The 13,806-nt window shown below is 44.8% G+C and overlaps 1 protein-coding gene across 1 annotated transcript in view; it reads left to right on the top strand.

The window, feature by feature from the left end:
- The window catches only part of PCDH15 (protocadherin related 15), a gene marked incomplete at its 5' end in the record, with an annotated part of 427,034 nt that overhangs the window by 403,494 nt on the left and 9,734 nt on the right, over positions 1-13,806 (top strand). The window contains one exon of the mRNA XM_083364768.1: positions 5,323-5,361. Coding sequence (XP_083220894.1) covers positions 5,323-5,361 — 39 coding nt within the window. The remainder of the gene's footprint in view (positions 1-5,322; positions 5,362-13,806) is intronic.

The following is a 13,806-nucleotide window of genomic DNA, read 5'->3' as shown; positions in this document are numbered from 1 at the left end:
TATTGAGATTTTTTTGTTATGCGAGGAAGGAAATTCGTGATAGAATTTTGGTGACCAGGAGGCAATTTTTTTTTGATCCAAATGTAAAAACAGATGGCAGAATGAGATTCAGGGTTAAATTTCATACTTAAAGATGGTGCTTTTTCTAGATTTTAAAATTGATATTTTTGAAGTCTGGGGAAGGAAATTCGTGATGCCATCAAGGATTTTTGTGCCCAGGAGGGAAAAATTTTTTTCCACCCAAATATAAAAATATACAGCAGAATGAGATTCAGGGCTAAATTTCATGGTTAAAAATGATGCTTTTTCTAGTTTTTAAAAACCGAGCATTTTTTGTTGTGCGGGGAAGGCAATTCCTGATGCATCAAGGATTTCAGTGACCAGGAAGCAAAAAAATTTTTTGGACCCAAATGTAAAAACAGATGGCAGAATGCTATTCAGGGTTAAATTTCATGCTTAAAAATGGTGCTTTTTCTAATTTCTAAAAATCATGGTTTTTTTGGTGGACGGGGATGGAAATTTGTGATGCCGGGGTCACAGATTTTTGTGAGCAGGAGGCGAAAATTTCCGTTGACCCAAATGTAAAAAGGGACACCAGAATGAGATTCGGGGTTAAATTTCATACTTAAAAATGGTGCTTTTTCTAGTTTTTAAAAATTGACCTTTTTTTAAGGTGAGGGGAAGGAAATTCCTCATGCCGACATCAGTGATTTTGATGGCCAGGAGGAATTTTTTTTTTTGATCCAAATGTAAAAATGGACAGCACAATGGGATTCTGGGTTAAAGTTCCTCTTTAAAAGTCGTGCCTTTTCTAATTTTTAAAAACCATGAGGTTTTTTTTGGTGCCTGGAGATGGAAATTCGTATTGCCAGGGTCACGGATTGTTCGGGCAAGGAGGCGAAATTTTTTTTTACCCAAATATAAAAACGGACAACACAATGAGATTTGTGTTTAAATTTCATGCTTAAAATGGTGCTTTATCTAGTTTTTAAAATCGGGCTTTTTATGATATCCAGGGAAGAAAATTCCTGATCAGGGATTTCAGTGACCAGGAGGCAAAAAAAATTTTTCACCCAAATGTGAAAATGGACTGCAGAATGAGATTCAGGCTTCAATTTCATGCTTGAAAATGGTCCTTTTTCTAGTTTTTAAAAATTGAGCATTTTTTGGTGGGCAGGGAACAATTTTTCTATCCAGGAGGCAATTTCTTTTCCACCCAAATGTAAAAACAGATGGCAGAATGAGATTCAGGCGTAAATTTCATGCTTAAAAATGGAGCTTTTTCTCATTTTTAAAAATCTAGGTTTTTGTGTTGCGTGGGCAAGGAAATTCCAAATGATCGGGTCAGCGATTTTGGTGACCAAGAGACAAAAAATTTTTTTGACCGAAATGTAAAAAAGGACTGCATAATGAGATTCAGGCTTAAATTTCATGCTTAAAAATGATCCTTTTTCTAGTTTTTAAAAATCAAGCATTTTTTGGTGTGCAGGGAACAAAATTCAGGGATTTCAGTGACCAGGAGGCAAAAAAAATTTTTCACCCAAATGTGAAAATGGACTGCATAATGAGATTCAGGCTTCAATTTCATGCTTAAAAATGATCCTTTTTCTAGTTTTTAAAAATCAAGCATTTTTTGGTGTGCCAGAAGCAAATTCAGGAATTTTTGTGCCCAGGAGGCAAAAAATTTTTTTGACCCAAATATGAATACAGAGGCTAAAATGAAATTCGGGGTTAAATTTCATGCTTAAAATGATGCTTTTTTAGTTTTTAAAAATTGAGCATTTTTTCGTGTGCAGGGGAGGAAATTCGTGATGCCAGCATCAGGATTTTTTGTGCCCAGGAAGCAAAAAAATGTTTTGACCCCAATGCAAAAACAGATGGCAGAGTGAGATTCAGGCTTAAATTTCATGCTTAAAAATGGTGTTTTTTGTAGTATTTAAAAATCAAACATTTTTTGGTGTTTCATGATTTTTGTGTGCAGGAGGCAAAAGAATCTTTTGACCCAAATATGAAAAGGGATGGTAAAATGAGATTCAGGGTTAAATTTCATGATTAAAAATAATAATTTTTTTAACTTTTCAAAAATCAAGCATTTTTTGGTGTCTGGGGAAGGAAATTCCTGATGTTGGGTTTAGGGATTTCAGGGTCCAGGAGGCAAAAACATTTTTTGATACAAATGTGAAAACAGACGTTAGAATAAGATTTGGGGTTAAATTTCATGCATAAAAATGGTGCTGTTTCTAGTTTTTAAACATCGAGCTTTTTTTGCTGTCCAGGGAAGGAAATTCCTGATTCTTGAATCACAGATTTTTGTGAACAGGAGGAAAAAAAATTTCTTGACTCAAATATGAAAACGTACGCTAAAATGAAATTCGGGGTTAAATTTCATGCTTAAAAATGGTGCTTTTTCTATTTTAAAAAAATCGACCATTTTTTGGTGTGCGGGGAAGTAAATTCCAGATGCTGGGGTCAGGGATTTTTGTGACTAGGAGGCAAAAACATTTTTTCACCCAAATGTAAAAACAGACTGCATAATGAGATTCAGGCTTAAATTACATGCTTCAAAATTGTGGTTTTTGTGGTTTTTAAAAATCAAGGTTTTTGTGTTGCACTGGGAAGGAAATTCCAGATGCTGGGGTCAGGGATTTTGGTGACATTTGACCTAAATGTGAAAACTGACTGCAGAATAGATTCAGGCTTAAATTTCATGCTTAAAAATGGTGCTTTTTCTAGTTTTTAAACATTGAGCATGTTTTGGTGTGCGGGGAAGGAAATTCTTGATGCTGGGGGCAGGGATGTCAGTGACCAGGAGGCAAAAAAATTTTTTGACACAAATGTAAAAACAGACGGTAGAATGAGATTCAGGGTTAAATTTCATGCTTAAAACTAATGGTTTTTCTACTTTTTAAAAATCGAGCATTTTTTGGTGTGCGGGGTAGGAAATTCATGATCAGGGATTTTTGTGCCCAGGAGGCAAAATTTTTCTTTAAGCCAAATGTAAAAACAGATGGCATAATGAGATTCAGGCTTAAATTTCATGCTTAAAAATGGTATTTTTCTAGTTTTTTAAAATCGAGCATATTTTGGTGTGCGGGGAAGGAAATTCATGATGGAATTTTTGTGCCCAGGAGGCAAAAAACTTTTTTGACCGAAATATGAAAACGGAGATATGAGACTAGGGGTTAAATTTCATGCTTAAAAATGATGCTTTTTTTAGTTTTTAAAAATTTAGTATTTTTTGGTGTGCGGGGTAGGAAATTCATGATGTCGCCATCAGGAATTTTTGTGCCCAGGAGGCAAAAAAATTTTTTGACCAAAATATGAAAACAGAGATATGAGACTATTGGTTAAATTTCATGCTTAAAAATGATGCTTTTTTAGTTTTTAAAAATCGAGTATTTTTGGTGTGCGGGGTAGGAAATTCATCAGGGATTTTAGTGCCCAGGGAGCAAAAATTTTCTTTAACCCAAATGTAAAAACAGATGGCAGAATGAGAATCAGGCTTAAATTTCATGCTTAAAAATGGAGCTTTTTCTAGTTTTTAAAAATCAAACTTTTTTTGTGCCCGGGGAAGGAAATTACTAATGCCGGGGTCAGCGATTTTGGTGACCAAGAGAAAAAAAAAATTTTTCACCCAAATGTAAAAAAGGTCTGCATAATGAGATTCAGGCTTAAATTTCATCCTTAAAAATGGAGCTTTTTCTAGTTTTTTAAAAATCGAGCATTTTTTGGTGTGCCAGAAGCAAATTCAGGGATTTTTCTGCCAAGGAGGCAAAAAAACTTTTTGACCCAAATATGAAAACGGATGCTAAAATGAGATTCGGGGTTAAATTTCATGCTTTAAAATGATGCTTTTTTAGTTTTTAAAAATCAAGCATTTTTTGGTGTGCGGAGAACGAAATTCCTGATGGAATTTCGGTGAAGAGGAGGCAAAAAAAATATTTTTTGTCCTAAATGTGAAAACGGACTGCAGAATGCGATTCAGGCTTAAATTGCATGCTTAAAAATGGTCCTTTTTGTAGTTTTTAAAAATTGAGCATTTTTTGTTGTGCGATGAAGGAAATTGCTGATGCCGTGGTCAGGGATTTCAGTGACCAGGAGGCAAAAAAATTTTTTGACCCAAATTTGAAAACGGACGGCAGAATGAGATTCGGGGTTAAATCAGGAATTTCCTTCCCCAAACAGCAAAAAAAGCTTGATTTGTAAAAACTAGAAAAAGCACCACTTTTAAGCAAGAAATTTAATCTTGAATCTCATTCTGCCGTCCATTTTCACATTTCGGTCAAAAAGTTTTTTTTGCCTCCTGGTCACCGAAATCCCTGACCCTGGCATCAGGGTACAACAAAAAATGCTCAATTTTTAAAAAGTACAAAAAGGACCATTTTTAAGAATGAAATTTACGCCTGAATCTCATTCTGCAGTCCGTTTTCACATTTAGGTCAAAAAATATTTTTTTTGCCTACTGTTCACTGAAATGCCTGATGCCGGCATCAGGAATTTCGTTCTTCTTTCGTTTTTGAAAATCAAGGTTTTTTGTGTTGCGCTGGGAAGGAAATTCTAGATGCTGGGGTCAGGGATTTTTGTGCCCAGGAGGCAAAAAACTTTTTTGACCCAAATGTAAAAACAGATGGAATAATGAGATTCAAGATTAAATTTCATGCTTAAAAATGGTGCTTTTTCAAGTTTTTACAAATCAAGCTTATTTTGCTCTTTGGAAAAGGAAATTCCTGATGCCGGGGTCAGGGATTTTGGTTACCAGGAGGCAAAAAACATTTTTGACCTAAATGTGAAAACTGACGGCAGAATGAGATTCGGCGTTAAATATCATACTTAAAAATGGTACTTTTTCTACTTTTTAAAAATCAGTTTTTTTTATTTCCGGGGATGGAAATTCGTGAATCCGGGGTCAGTGATTTTTGTGCTCAGTAGGCAAAAGATTTTTTGACCCAGATGTAAAAACTGACAGTAGAATGAGATTCGGGGTTATATTTCATGGTTAAAAATTATGCTTTTTCTATTTTTTAAAAATCAAGCTTTTCTTGTTGTCCCGAGAAGTTTTTTCAAAATTCATAATTTTTGTTTAATTGGGAAGAAAATTCCTGGTCAGGGACTTGTGTGCCAGGGACGCCTAAATATTTTTTGACCTGAATGTAAAAACGGACACCGGAATGAGATTCGGGATGGAATTTCATGCTGAAACGAAATGGTATCTCTGTTTTAACCCTGTAAAAGTATATTATTGTTATAATGATGTCAAAATTACTTTGGAACTCTTTATTTGCTATTTGCAGTTAAATCAAATTTATATTGTTTCTTTGTCAGCAACAGCAATTGCTGAGACCTTCTCTTCTCAGACCTGAGGTACTATATTCTTTCTTATTCTAGAATTTTCAAAGCACTTGTCTTAAGTTCTAGATCCTGACAAACGTTGTGGGCCATATTTTCACTATCAGAGAAGGAAAAGGAAACCAATATATTTATTTATTTATTTATTTATTTATTTATTTATTTATTTATTTATTTATTTAATTTATATACCGCCCTTCTCTCAAGAGACTCAGGGCGGTTAACAGGGCAATACGTAAAAGACAGATACAAAAGTTAAAATTATTAAAACATGATTAAACAATGCCCATAGTACAAATTTAAAATTAAAGTCATAATAACAAACCCACCCCATCCCATCAGGCCAGGCCCGCTTCCTTAAAGAGATGGGTTTTAAGGTCGCGCCGGAAGGAGCGGAGGTCGGGCGCCATCCGGAGCTCTACCGGAAGATGGTTCCATAAGTCCGGTGCACCCACAGAGAACGCTCTCCCCCTGGGGGCCACCAGTCGGCATTCTTTGACCGGCGGCACCCTGAGGAGGCCCTCTCTGTGGGAGCGTACTGGGCGGAGGGAAGTTAACGCCGGCTGCAGGTGCTCCCCAAGGTATTCTGGACCCATGCCATGGAGGGCTTTGTAGGTCATTACCAACACCTTGAACCTCACCCGGAAGACAACTGGCAACCAATGCAGCTCGCGGAGCAAAGGTGTAACACGGGAGTATCGGGAGACCCCCGACACAACTCTCGCGGCTGCATTCTGTGCCAGCTGGAGCCTCCGAGTGGTCTTCAAGGGTAGCCCCATGTAGAGAGCGTTGCAGTAATCAAGACGAGAGGTCACGAGCGCATGAGTGACCGTGCGCAAGGCATCCCGGTCTAGATAGGGCCGCAACTGGCGCACCAGGCGAACCTGGGCGAACGCCCCCCTAGTTACAGCTACGATATGGTCTTCTAAAGAGAGCTGTGAATCTAGGAGGACTCCCAAGTTGCGAGCCCTATCTACAGGAGGTAATGACTCACCCCCCATAATGAGGGGTGGGATATCCTGAATATCCCGGGATGCCGGTACGCACAGCCACTCCGTCTTGTCGGGGTTGAGACGAAGCCTGTTCCTCCCCATCCAGACCCGGACCGCCTCCAGGCACCGGGACATCACGTCGAGGGCATCACTGGGGTGGTTTGGGGTCGAAATGAAAAGTTGGGTATCATCAGCGTACTGATGATACCCAACTCCAAAGCCACGAATGATCTCACCCAGCGGTTTCATGTAGATGTTGAACAGAAGGGGCGAGAGGACCGACCCCTGAGGGACTCCACAAGCGAGAGGCCTCGCGGTCGACCTCTGCCCTCCTGTCAACACCGACTGCGAACGTCCCAGGAGATAGGAGGAGAACCACTGAAGAACCGTGCCTCCCACTCCCAATCCCCTGAGACGCCGCAGCAAGATACCATGGTCGATGGTATCGAAAGCCGCTGAGAGGTCTAATAGGACTAGAACAGAGGAGTATCCTCTGTCCCGAGCCCTCCAGAGATCATTCACCAGCGCGACCAATGCCGTCTCCGTGCTGTACCCAGGCCTGAAGCCCGATTGGTACGGGTCTAGATAATCCGCTTCATCCAGGACCAGAGGGAGCTGATACGCCACCACACTCTCAACAACCTTCGCAAGGAAGCGAAGGTTGGAGACCGGACGAAAGTTATTCAAAACAGCCGGATCCAAGGTAGGCTTCTTGAGGAGAGGTCTCACCACCGCCTCCTTCAAGGCGGCGGGAAAACTGCCCTCACTCAAAGAAGCAGCTATAACCGCCTGGAACCAGCTTCGTGTCCCCTCCCGGGCTGCATAAACCAGCCAGGAAGGGCACGGGTCCAATAAACATGTGGTGGAGCTCAGCCTCCCCATGATCCTGTCCACTTCCTCCGGAGTCACAGGATCGAACTCCTCCCAGATGACATCGACAAGATCACTCGTGTCCTGATCATCCGATACTGCCCAGTCGGAGTCCAAACCGGTCCGAATCCGAGCGATTTTGTCCGACAGATGTTGACTAAATTCCTCAGCACGCCCCTGCAAGGGATCCTCACTGACCTCCTGGTTGAGGAGGGAGCGGGTCACCCTAAACAGGGCGGCCGGGCGATTATCTGCGGACGCGATGAGTGCAGCGAAATAGTTAGATCTCGCTACCCTCATCGCAGCGAGATAAGACCTAATATGGGTTCTTAGTCGCAATCGGTCGGATTCAGATCGGGTGGACCTCCAGACGCTCTCTAGGCCCCGTCTCCGACGCTTCATCTCCCGGAGCTCCGCGGAAAACCATGGAGCCCATTGGGATCTGCGCCGGGTCAGGGGCCGCAAGGGTACAACTCGGTCAAGTGCCTCCGTGGCCGTCCTTTCCCAGGCCTCCACTAAGGCATCCGCCGAGCTGTGAGCTGGGGAGGCAGGTGGGGCCCCCAGCGCTGCCTGAAACCTCTCAGGGTCCATTAAGCACCTGGGGCGGAACCATCTAGTTGGCTCAACAACCCCACGGTGGGGGGTGGCAAAACGGAAGACCAGCCGCAGGAGATGATGATCGGTCCATGACAGGGGCATAACAATTGGGGAGCCCCCACCAAGATCATCTAACCACCGACCAGATAAGAAAACCAAGTCAAGGGTGTGGCCTCCCTCATGGGTTGGTCCATGAATTACCTGCGTCAGGTCCATGGCCGTCATGGAAGCCATGAACTCCCGAGCTAACTCAGATACTCCTCCCAGGGATGGTAGATTGAAGTCTCCCAAAACCATTAGTTTAGGAAACTCAATCACCAGCCCTGAGAGGGTATCGAGAAGCTCAGGCAGGGCTGCTGCTACGCGACTAGGCGAAAGGTACACGAGCAGCAAGCCCAACTGCGCCCTAGGACCAAACCTCAATAAGAGAGATTCACACCCGACTATCTGAGGAACGGTGGCCTCCTGCGGACATAAGGTCTCCCTCATAACTACAGCCACTCCCCCACCCCTACCCTGATATAATTGTTTAAATGCACTGGCATCGCTGCTTTGCAGTTCAGCCAGCTGATTTTAGGGCCTTTCAAGTTGACACATCTGTAACATCTGTCATAGAGTCCTTGCCCTTAGCTCATTTTTAAGTCCAACATAAGTTTCAAACACATTACATCTTTGCAAAATAGATAATTATAAGTACACAACAGATCATATTTGATATTTTAATCCAGCATGACAGACAGGAAAATGACCATATTGAAAACAAAGCTGATTTATCAAAGCCAATATGTGCCACCAGGCAGGTTCAAAAGGTATGACTTAAAAAATATCCAAAATCATTGCCATGATTGCAGCTCCAACTGCATCATCACAGCTGCCATCTTTATTTTTTTGACCGTAAACATTTTGTCCTCTGGATTCCACTTATATTAGAATCTTATAATTAGGTGCAGCCTTAAAATCCTGAATTGTAATCACTGTTCAGTGCAGGCCAGAGATAAGGAAGATAACTTTGACCATTAAAAGTAGACACCATTATCTAGGCATAAGTGGCAGGGGGAAAAAATCAAAATATTTAAATGTTCAGAAGCATCTCAGGCAGATCCATCTCTGATTCACTCTGGCAGGAGAGGGTGCGTCTAGCAGCAGTCTCCAACTTTTACCGCTGCTCGTGCAAATTGAGCTGTGTGCATGTGCTCACCGGCCTGCCACTCACACAACTTGAACTCTTCACATGGCTGCACCAGCCAGCCACTTGCATGGCCCAGTTCCAAACAAGCCACGGCCCTATAGTGGGCCGTGGCCTCGGGGCTGGGGACCCCTGCAGTATAGCACAATCAGAGTTGCAAGATTCTGTGATTATAGTCAATGTCAGTACAACTATTTCCAACCTTCCTTTGGGAATTGATTTGCTTATGTAGAGGGGTTGACAGCAGATCTATTAGAGTTTCTCTGACAGATTTATTTATTTATTTATTTATTTATTTATTTATTTATTTGTTCTTATATACCGCCCTTCTCCCGAGGGACTCGGGGTGGTGTACAGAGTAAGGTAGGTATACAGATTGAACAATAGTGAACAACAATAGTAAAAACAACTGAGACCCCAAGAGCTATCAGGCCAGGCCGGACTGCTGGAACAGGTAAGTTTTTAAATCGCGCCGGAAGGTGCGGAGGTCGGGGGCCATCCGGATTTCGGTAGGCAAGCAGTTCCAGAGGGCTGGTGCACCCACTGAGAATGCCCTCCCCCTGGGGGCCACCAGCCGACATTCCTTGAGTGGTGGCACCCTGAGGAGGCGCTCTCTGTGGGAGCGCACAGGACGGAGGGGTGTTGACGTTGGCAGAAGGTGCTCCCGTAGGTAGTCCAGACCCATGCCATGTAGGGCTTTGTATGTCATTGTTAGCACCTTGAATTTCACTCGGAAGGCAACCGGAAGCCAGTGCAGCTCACGGAGGAGAGGTGTGATATGGGAGTATCGGGAGGCCCCCAAAAGTGTCCGTGCAGCTGCACTTTGCACCAGTTGAAGCTTCCGAGTGGCTCTCAAGGGCAGCCCCATGTAGAGAGTGTTACAGTAGTCTAGGCGAGAGGTCACAAGTGCATGGGTGACTGTACGTAAGGCATCCAGGTCCAGATAAGGTCGTAGTTGGCGCACTAGTCGAACCCGGGAGAAGGCCCCCTTGGTCACAGCTCCTATGTGATCTTCCAGGGATAGCTGCGAGTCTAGGAGGACACCCAGGTTGCGGGCCCTATCAACAGGGGGTAATAACTCATCCCCGATGTTAAGGGATGGAATGATCTGAGTATCCTGGCTTGCCGGTACGTACAGCCATTCAGTCTTGTCCGGGTTCAGTTGAAGCCTGTTCCTCCCCATCCATTCCTGGACCGCTTTCAGGCAGCGGGACATCACGTCGAGGGCATCACTGATACTGTTTGGAGTTGAGATGAAAAGCTGGGTGTCATCAGCATACTGATGGTACCCTACTCCAAAACCACGAATGATCTCACCCAGCGGTTTCATGTAGATGTTGAACAGGAGAGGTGAGAGGACCGATCCCTGAGGGACTCCGCAAACGAGAGGCCTCAGGGTCGACCTCTGTCCCCCTGCCAGCACCGACTGCGAGCGACCCTGGAGAAAGGAGGAGAACCACCGCAGAACCGTGCCTCCCACTCCCAGTCCCCTGAGGCGCCGCAGCAAGATACCATGGTCGATGGTATCGAAAGCCGCCGAAAGGTCTAATAAGACTAGGACAGAGGAATGGCCCCTGTCCCGGGCTCTCCAGAGATCATTCATCAGAGCGACCAATGCCGTCTCCGTGCTGTAGCCCGGCCTGAAGCCCGATTGGCACGGGTCTAGATAAACCGCTTCATCCAGGACCTGAGGAAGCTGATGTGCCACCACGCTCTCAACAACCTTTGCAAGGAAGCGAAGGTTGGAGACTGGACGAAGGTTATTCAATGAGGTTGGGTCCAAGGTGGGCTTCTTGAGGAGAGGTCTCACCACTTCAAGGCGGTGGGGAAGTGACCCTCACTCAGAGAAGCAGAGATGACCGCCAGAAACCAGCCTCGTGTCCTCTCTCGAGCTGCATAAGCCAGCCAGAAAGGGCACGGGTCCAGTAAGCATGTGGAGGAGCTCAACCTCCTCATAATCCTGTCCACTTCCTTCGGAGTCACAGGATCAAATTCCTCCCAGATGACGTCGACAAGACTGTCCATTTCCTGTTCCTCCAACTCTGCCCAGTTGGAGTCCAGGCCGGTTCGAATCCGAGCGATTTTATCCAACAGATATTGAACGAATTCCTCGGCTCGACCCTGTAAGGGTTCCTCTCTCACCTCTTGGTTCAGTAGGGAGCGAGTCACACTGAACAAGGCAGCCGGGCGATTATCTGCGGACGCGATGAGGGTGGAAAAGTAGTTGGATTTCGCCACCCTTATCGCTGCGAGATAAGACCTGGTGAGGATTCTTAGTCGCAATCAGTCGGATTCGGATCGACTGGATCTCCAACGGCTCTCTAGGCCCCGTCTCTGACGCTTCATCTCCCGGAGCTCTGCGGTGAACCATGGGGCTCGCTGGGATCTGCGCCGGGTCAGGGGCCGCAGGGGTACAACTCGGTCCAGAGCCTCCGTGGCTGCCCTTTCCCAAGCTTCCACTAAGGCGTCCGCCGAGCTGTGAGCAGGGAGTGCATGTGGGTTCCCAAGCGCTGCCTGGAACCTATCAGGGTCCATTAGGCGCCTAGGGCGGTACCATCTGGTTGGCACCGTGCACCCACGGCGGGGGGTGGCAAAGGGGAAGTCTAGCCGTAGGAGGTGATGATCGGTCCATGACAGGGGCGTAACGGTCGTGGCGCCCCCACCGATATCATCACGCCACCGTCCAGACAAGAAGACCAAGTCGGGGGTGTGGCCTCCCTCATGAGTCGGTCCAGAAATTATTTGCGACAGGTCCATGGCCGCCATGGAAGCCATGAACTCCCGAGCTAGTTCGGACGATCCTCCCAGGGATGGTAGGTTAAAGTCGCCCAAGACTATGAGTTTTGGGAATTCAACCACCAATCCTGAGAGGACATCGAGTAGCTTGGGCAGGGCTGCTGCTGCACGATTAGGTGGTAGGTACGCCAGCAGCAGGCCCAACTGCGCCCCTGGGCCGTATCTCAGAAGGAGAGACTCACACCCGGCTATCTGAGGGACGGTGGTCTCTCGCGGGCTAAGGGTCTCCCTGATGATTACTGCCACTCCTCCGCCCCTCCCATGGGCCCGAGGCTGGTGCAGCACCTGGAAACCTGGCGGGCAGAGGTCAACCAGAGGGACACCACCCTCTGGGCCCAGCCAGGTTTCCGTGATGCAAGCCAGGTCCGCGTGCTCACTCTCCACTAGGTCACGAACAAGGTGATCCTTGTTAGCTACGGACCTGGCATTTAGGTACACCAGCCTGAGCATAGGAGGCTGCACACCTTCGCTCCCGGGTCCTCGGAGGAAGTACAGAGGGTCGGAGCGTCTCACCGCTTGTACAGAGCGGAGCTGACTCTCCCGGTGATGATACGGCCCTCTGCTTGTGCACCTTCTGCCGTTCCCCACCATCCTGGGAATTGGCTGTTCGTCAGCTCGCCACTGGGCTTTGTCAGCGACTGGTCCTCGTTCTTCACCTTCGTGAACGGTCGTAGGCCTGGCCTGCGCTATGGTAGTTGGAAGGCCCCCCTTCGCCAAACAACCATAGTCTTTTCCCGCCCCCCTCCCTAACCCGACAAAGAACTTAGCTAGGAACTTAACCAGGGGCCTCTTGTTGGGCTTGTGCTGGAGGCCCCTAACCCTGCCTGACAATCCACTGTTTTTGTTTGTTTATTTTCAAGAGCTGCAGGAAAGAATTTTTTACTTCATGTAGACAATCCATTCCTCTGGCTGACAGTTCCTAAAGTCAGGTGTCATGGTTCCGATTAATGAGACAGATCAAAGAATACTGCATGATTGTTTATTCTAAAAAAAGTCTATAATAATGAGCACGGAGCATCGGCACTCATGGATGGATGCCAGAATCTGAATTCTCCTCCCCTTTACACATCCTATTCTACAGAATTCCCTCCCTTAATTACACGTCATAAATCACATTCACCAATTAGTATAACACATGAAGTTTAATTTCCCTTCTGAAGCGCTATCCCTTATCTTCTCAAAACATCCAGGTTGAATTCCTCCCATACTTTAGTGATTCAAAGCCAAACAGTTAAAGCAAAAGGCTGCCTTTTATATTGTCAGTGCAAAAACATGTCAATGTTTTCAGCATTGACATCAGGCAGCTGCCCTAGGCAGACCTGAGAATATTGAAATGGGCTTCATTGACAAGTGTTCCCTTAGATCAGTAGGGGAGAAGTTTGTATATCATATTTGCAAGGAAAAAAAAGAAGGGGGGATATTATTGGGAGAAGTAAAAGCCCTTTGTTCTCTTCAGCAAACTAACTTGTGACATTTTCCTGAAGAGGTTGTAAAAATGCTTACATAAAGATTTAAATTGCACATACTTGATATTATACAAACCTTCAAATTCAAGGACCCCTCATTATCCAGTCTGTTTCCTCAGTTCATTGTATCCATAATTATATTTAAAATTATATAGTAGACCTGGGTATCCATGGTAACAAATTTCATGTACCATGATATTTGATACTTTTTTGTGTGTGCATTTCATGCATGCACATGGACTTTTTTACATGTGTAAAATACTTTTTTTAGAGCATCATTATATGCAGTCTTGTTATTTGCTGTTCTTAAACCAGAACAAACATTTCACCAGGAATGAGAGGCACCCTTACAGAATTCTCAATAGATTAAAAGGGAATAAATGATATAATGAACAATAGTTGTCATTATAGCAATTCTACTAAAATTATGTAATGTTTCTTACAAAGAGTTTGTTCAACAGCTGTGACATCCTGTGAATGTGTTGAATTCTTATTGAATTTTGAACAGTATTTTTAAAGAAATATTTTAAATAAATATATAGCAATAAAATAA

The sequence above is a fragment of the Vipera ursinii genome (assembly GCF_947247035.1).
Source record: "Vipera ursinii genome assembly, chromosome: 5".
Taxonomy (NCBI): Eukaryota; Metazoa; Chordata; class Lepidosauria; order Squamata; family Viperidae; genus Vipera; species Vipera ursinii.
This window is presented reverse-complemented; position numbering and strand designations above follow the sequence as displayed.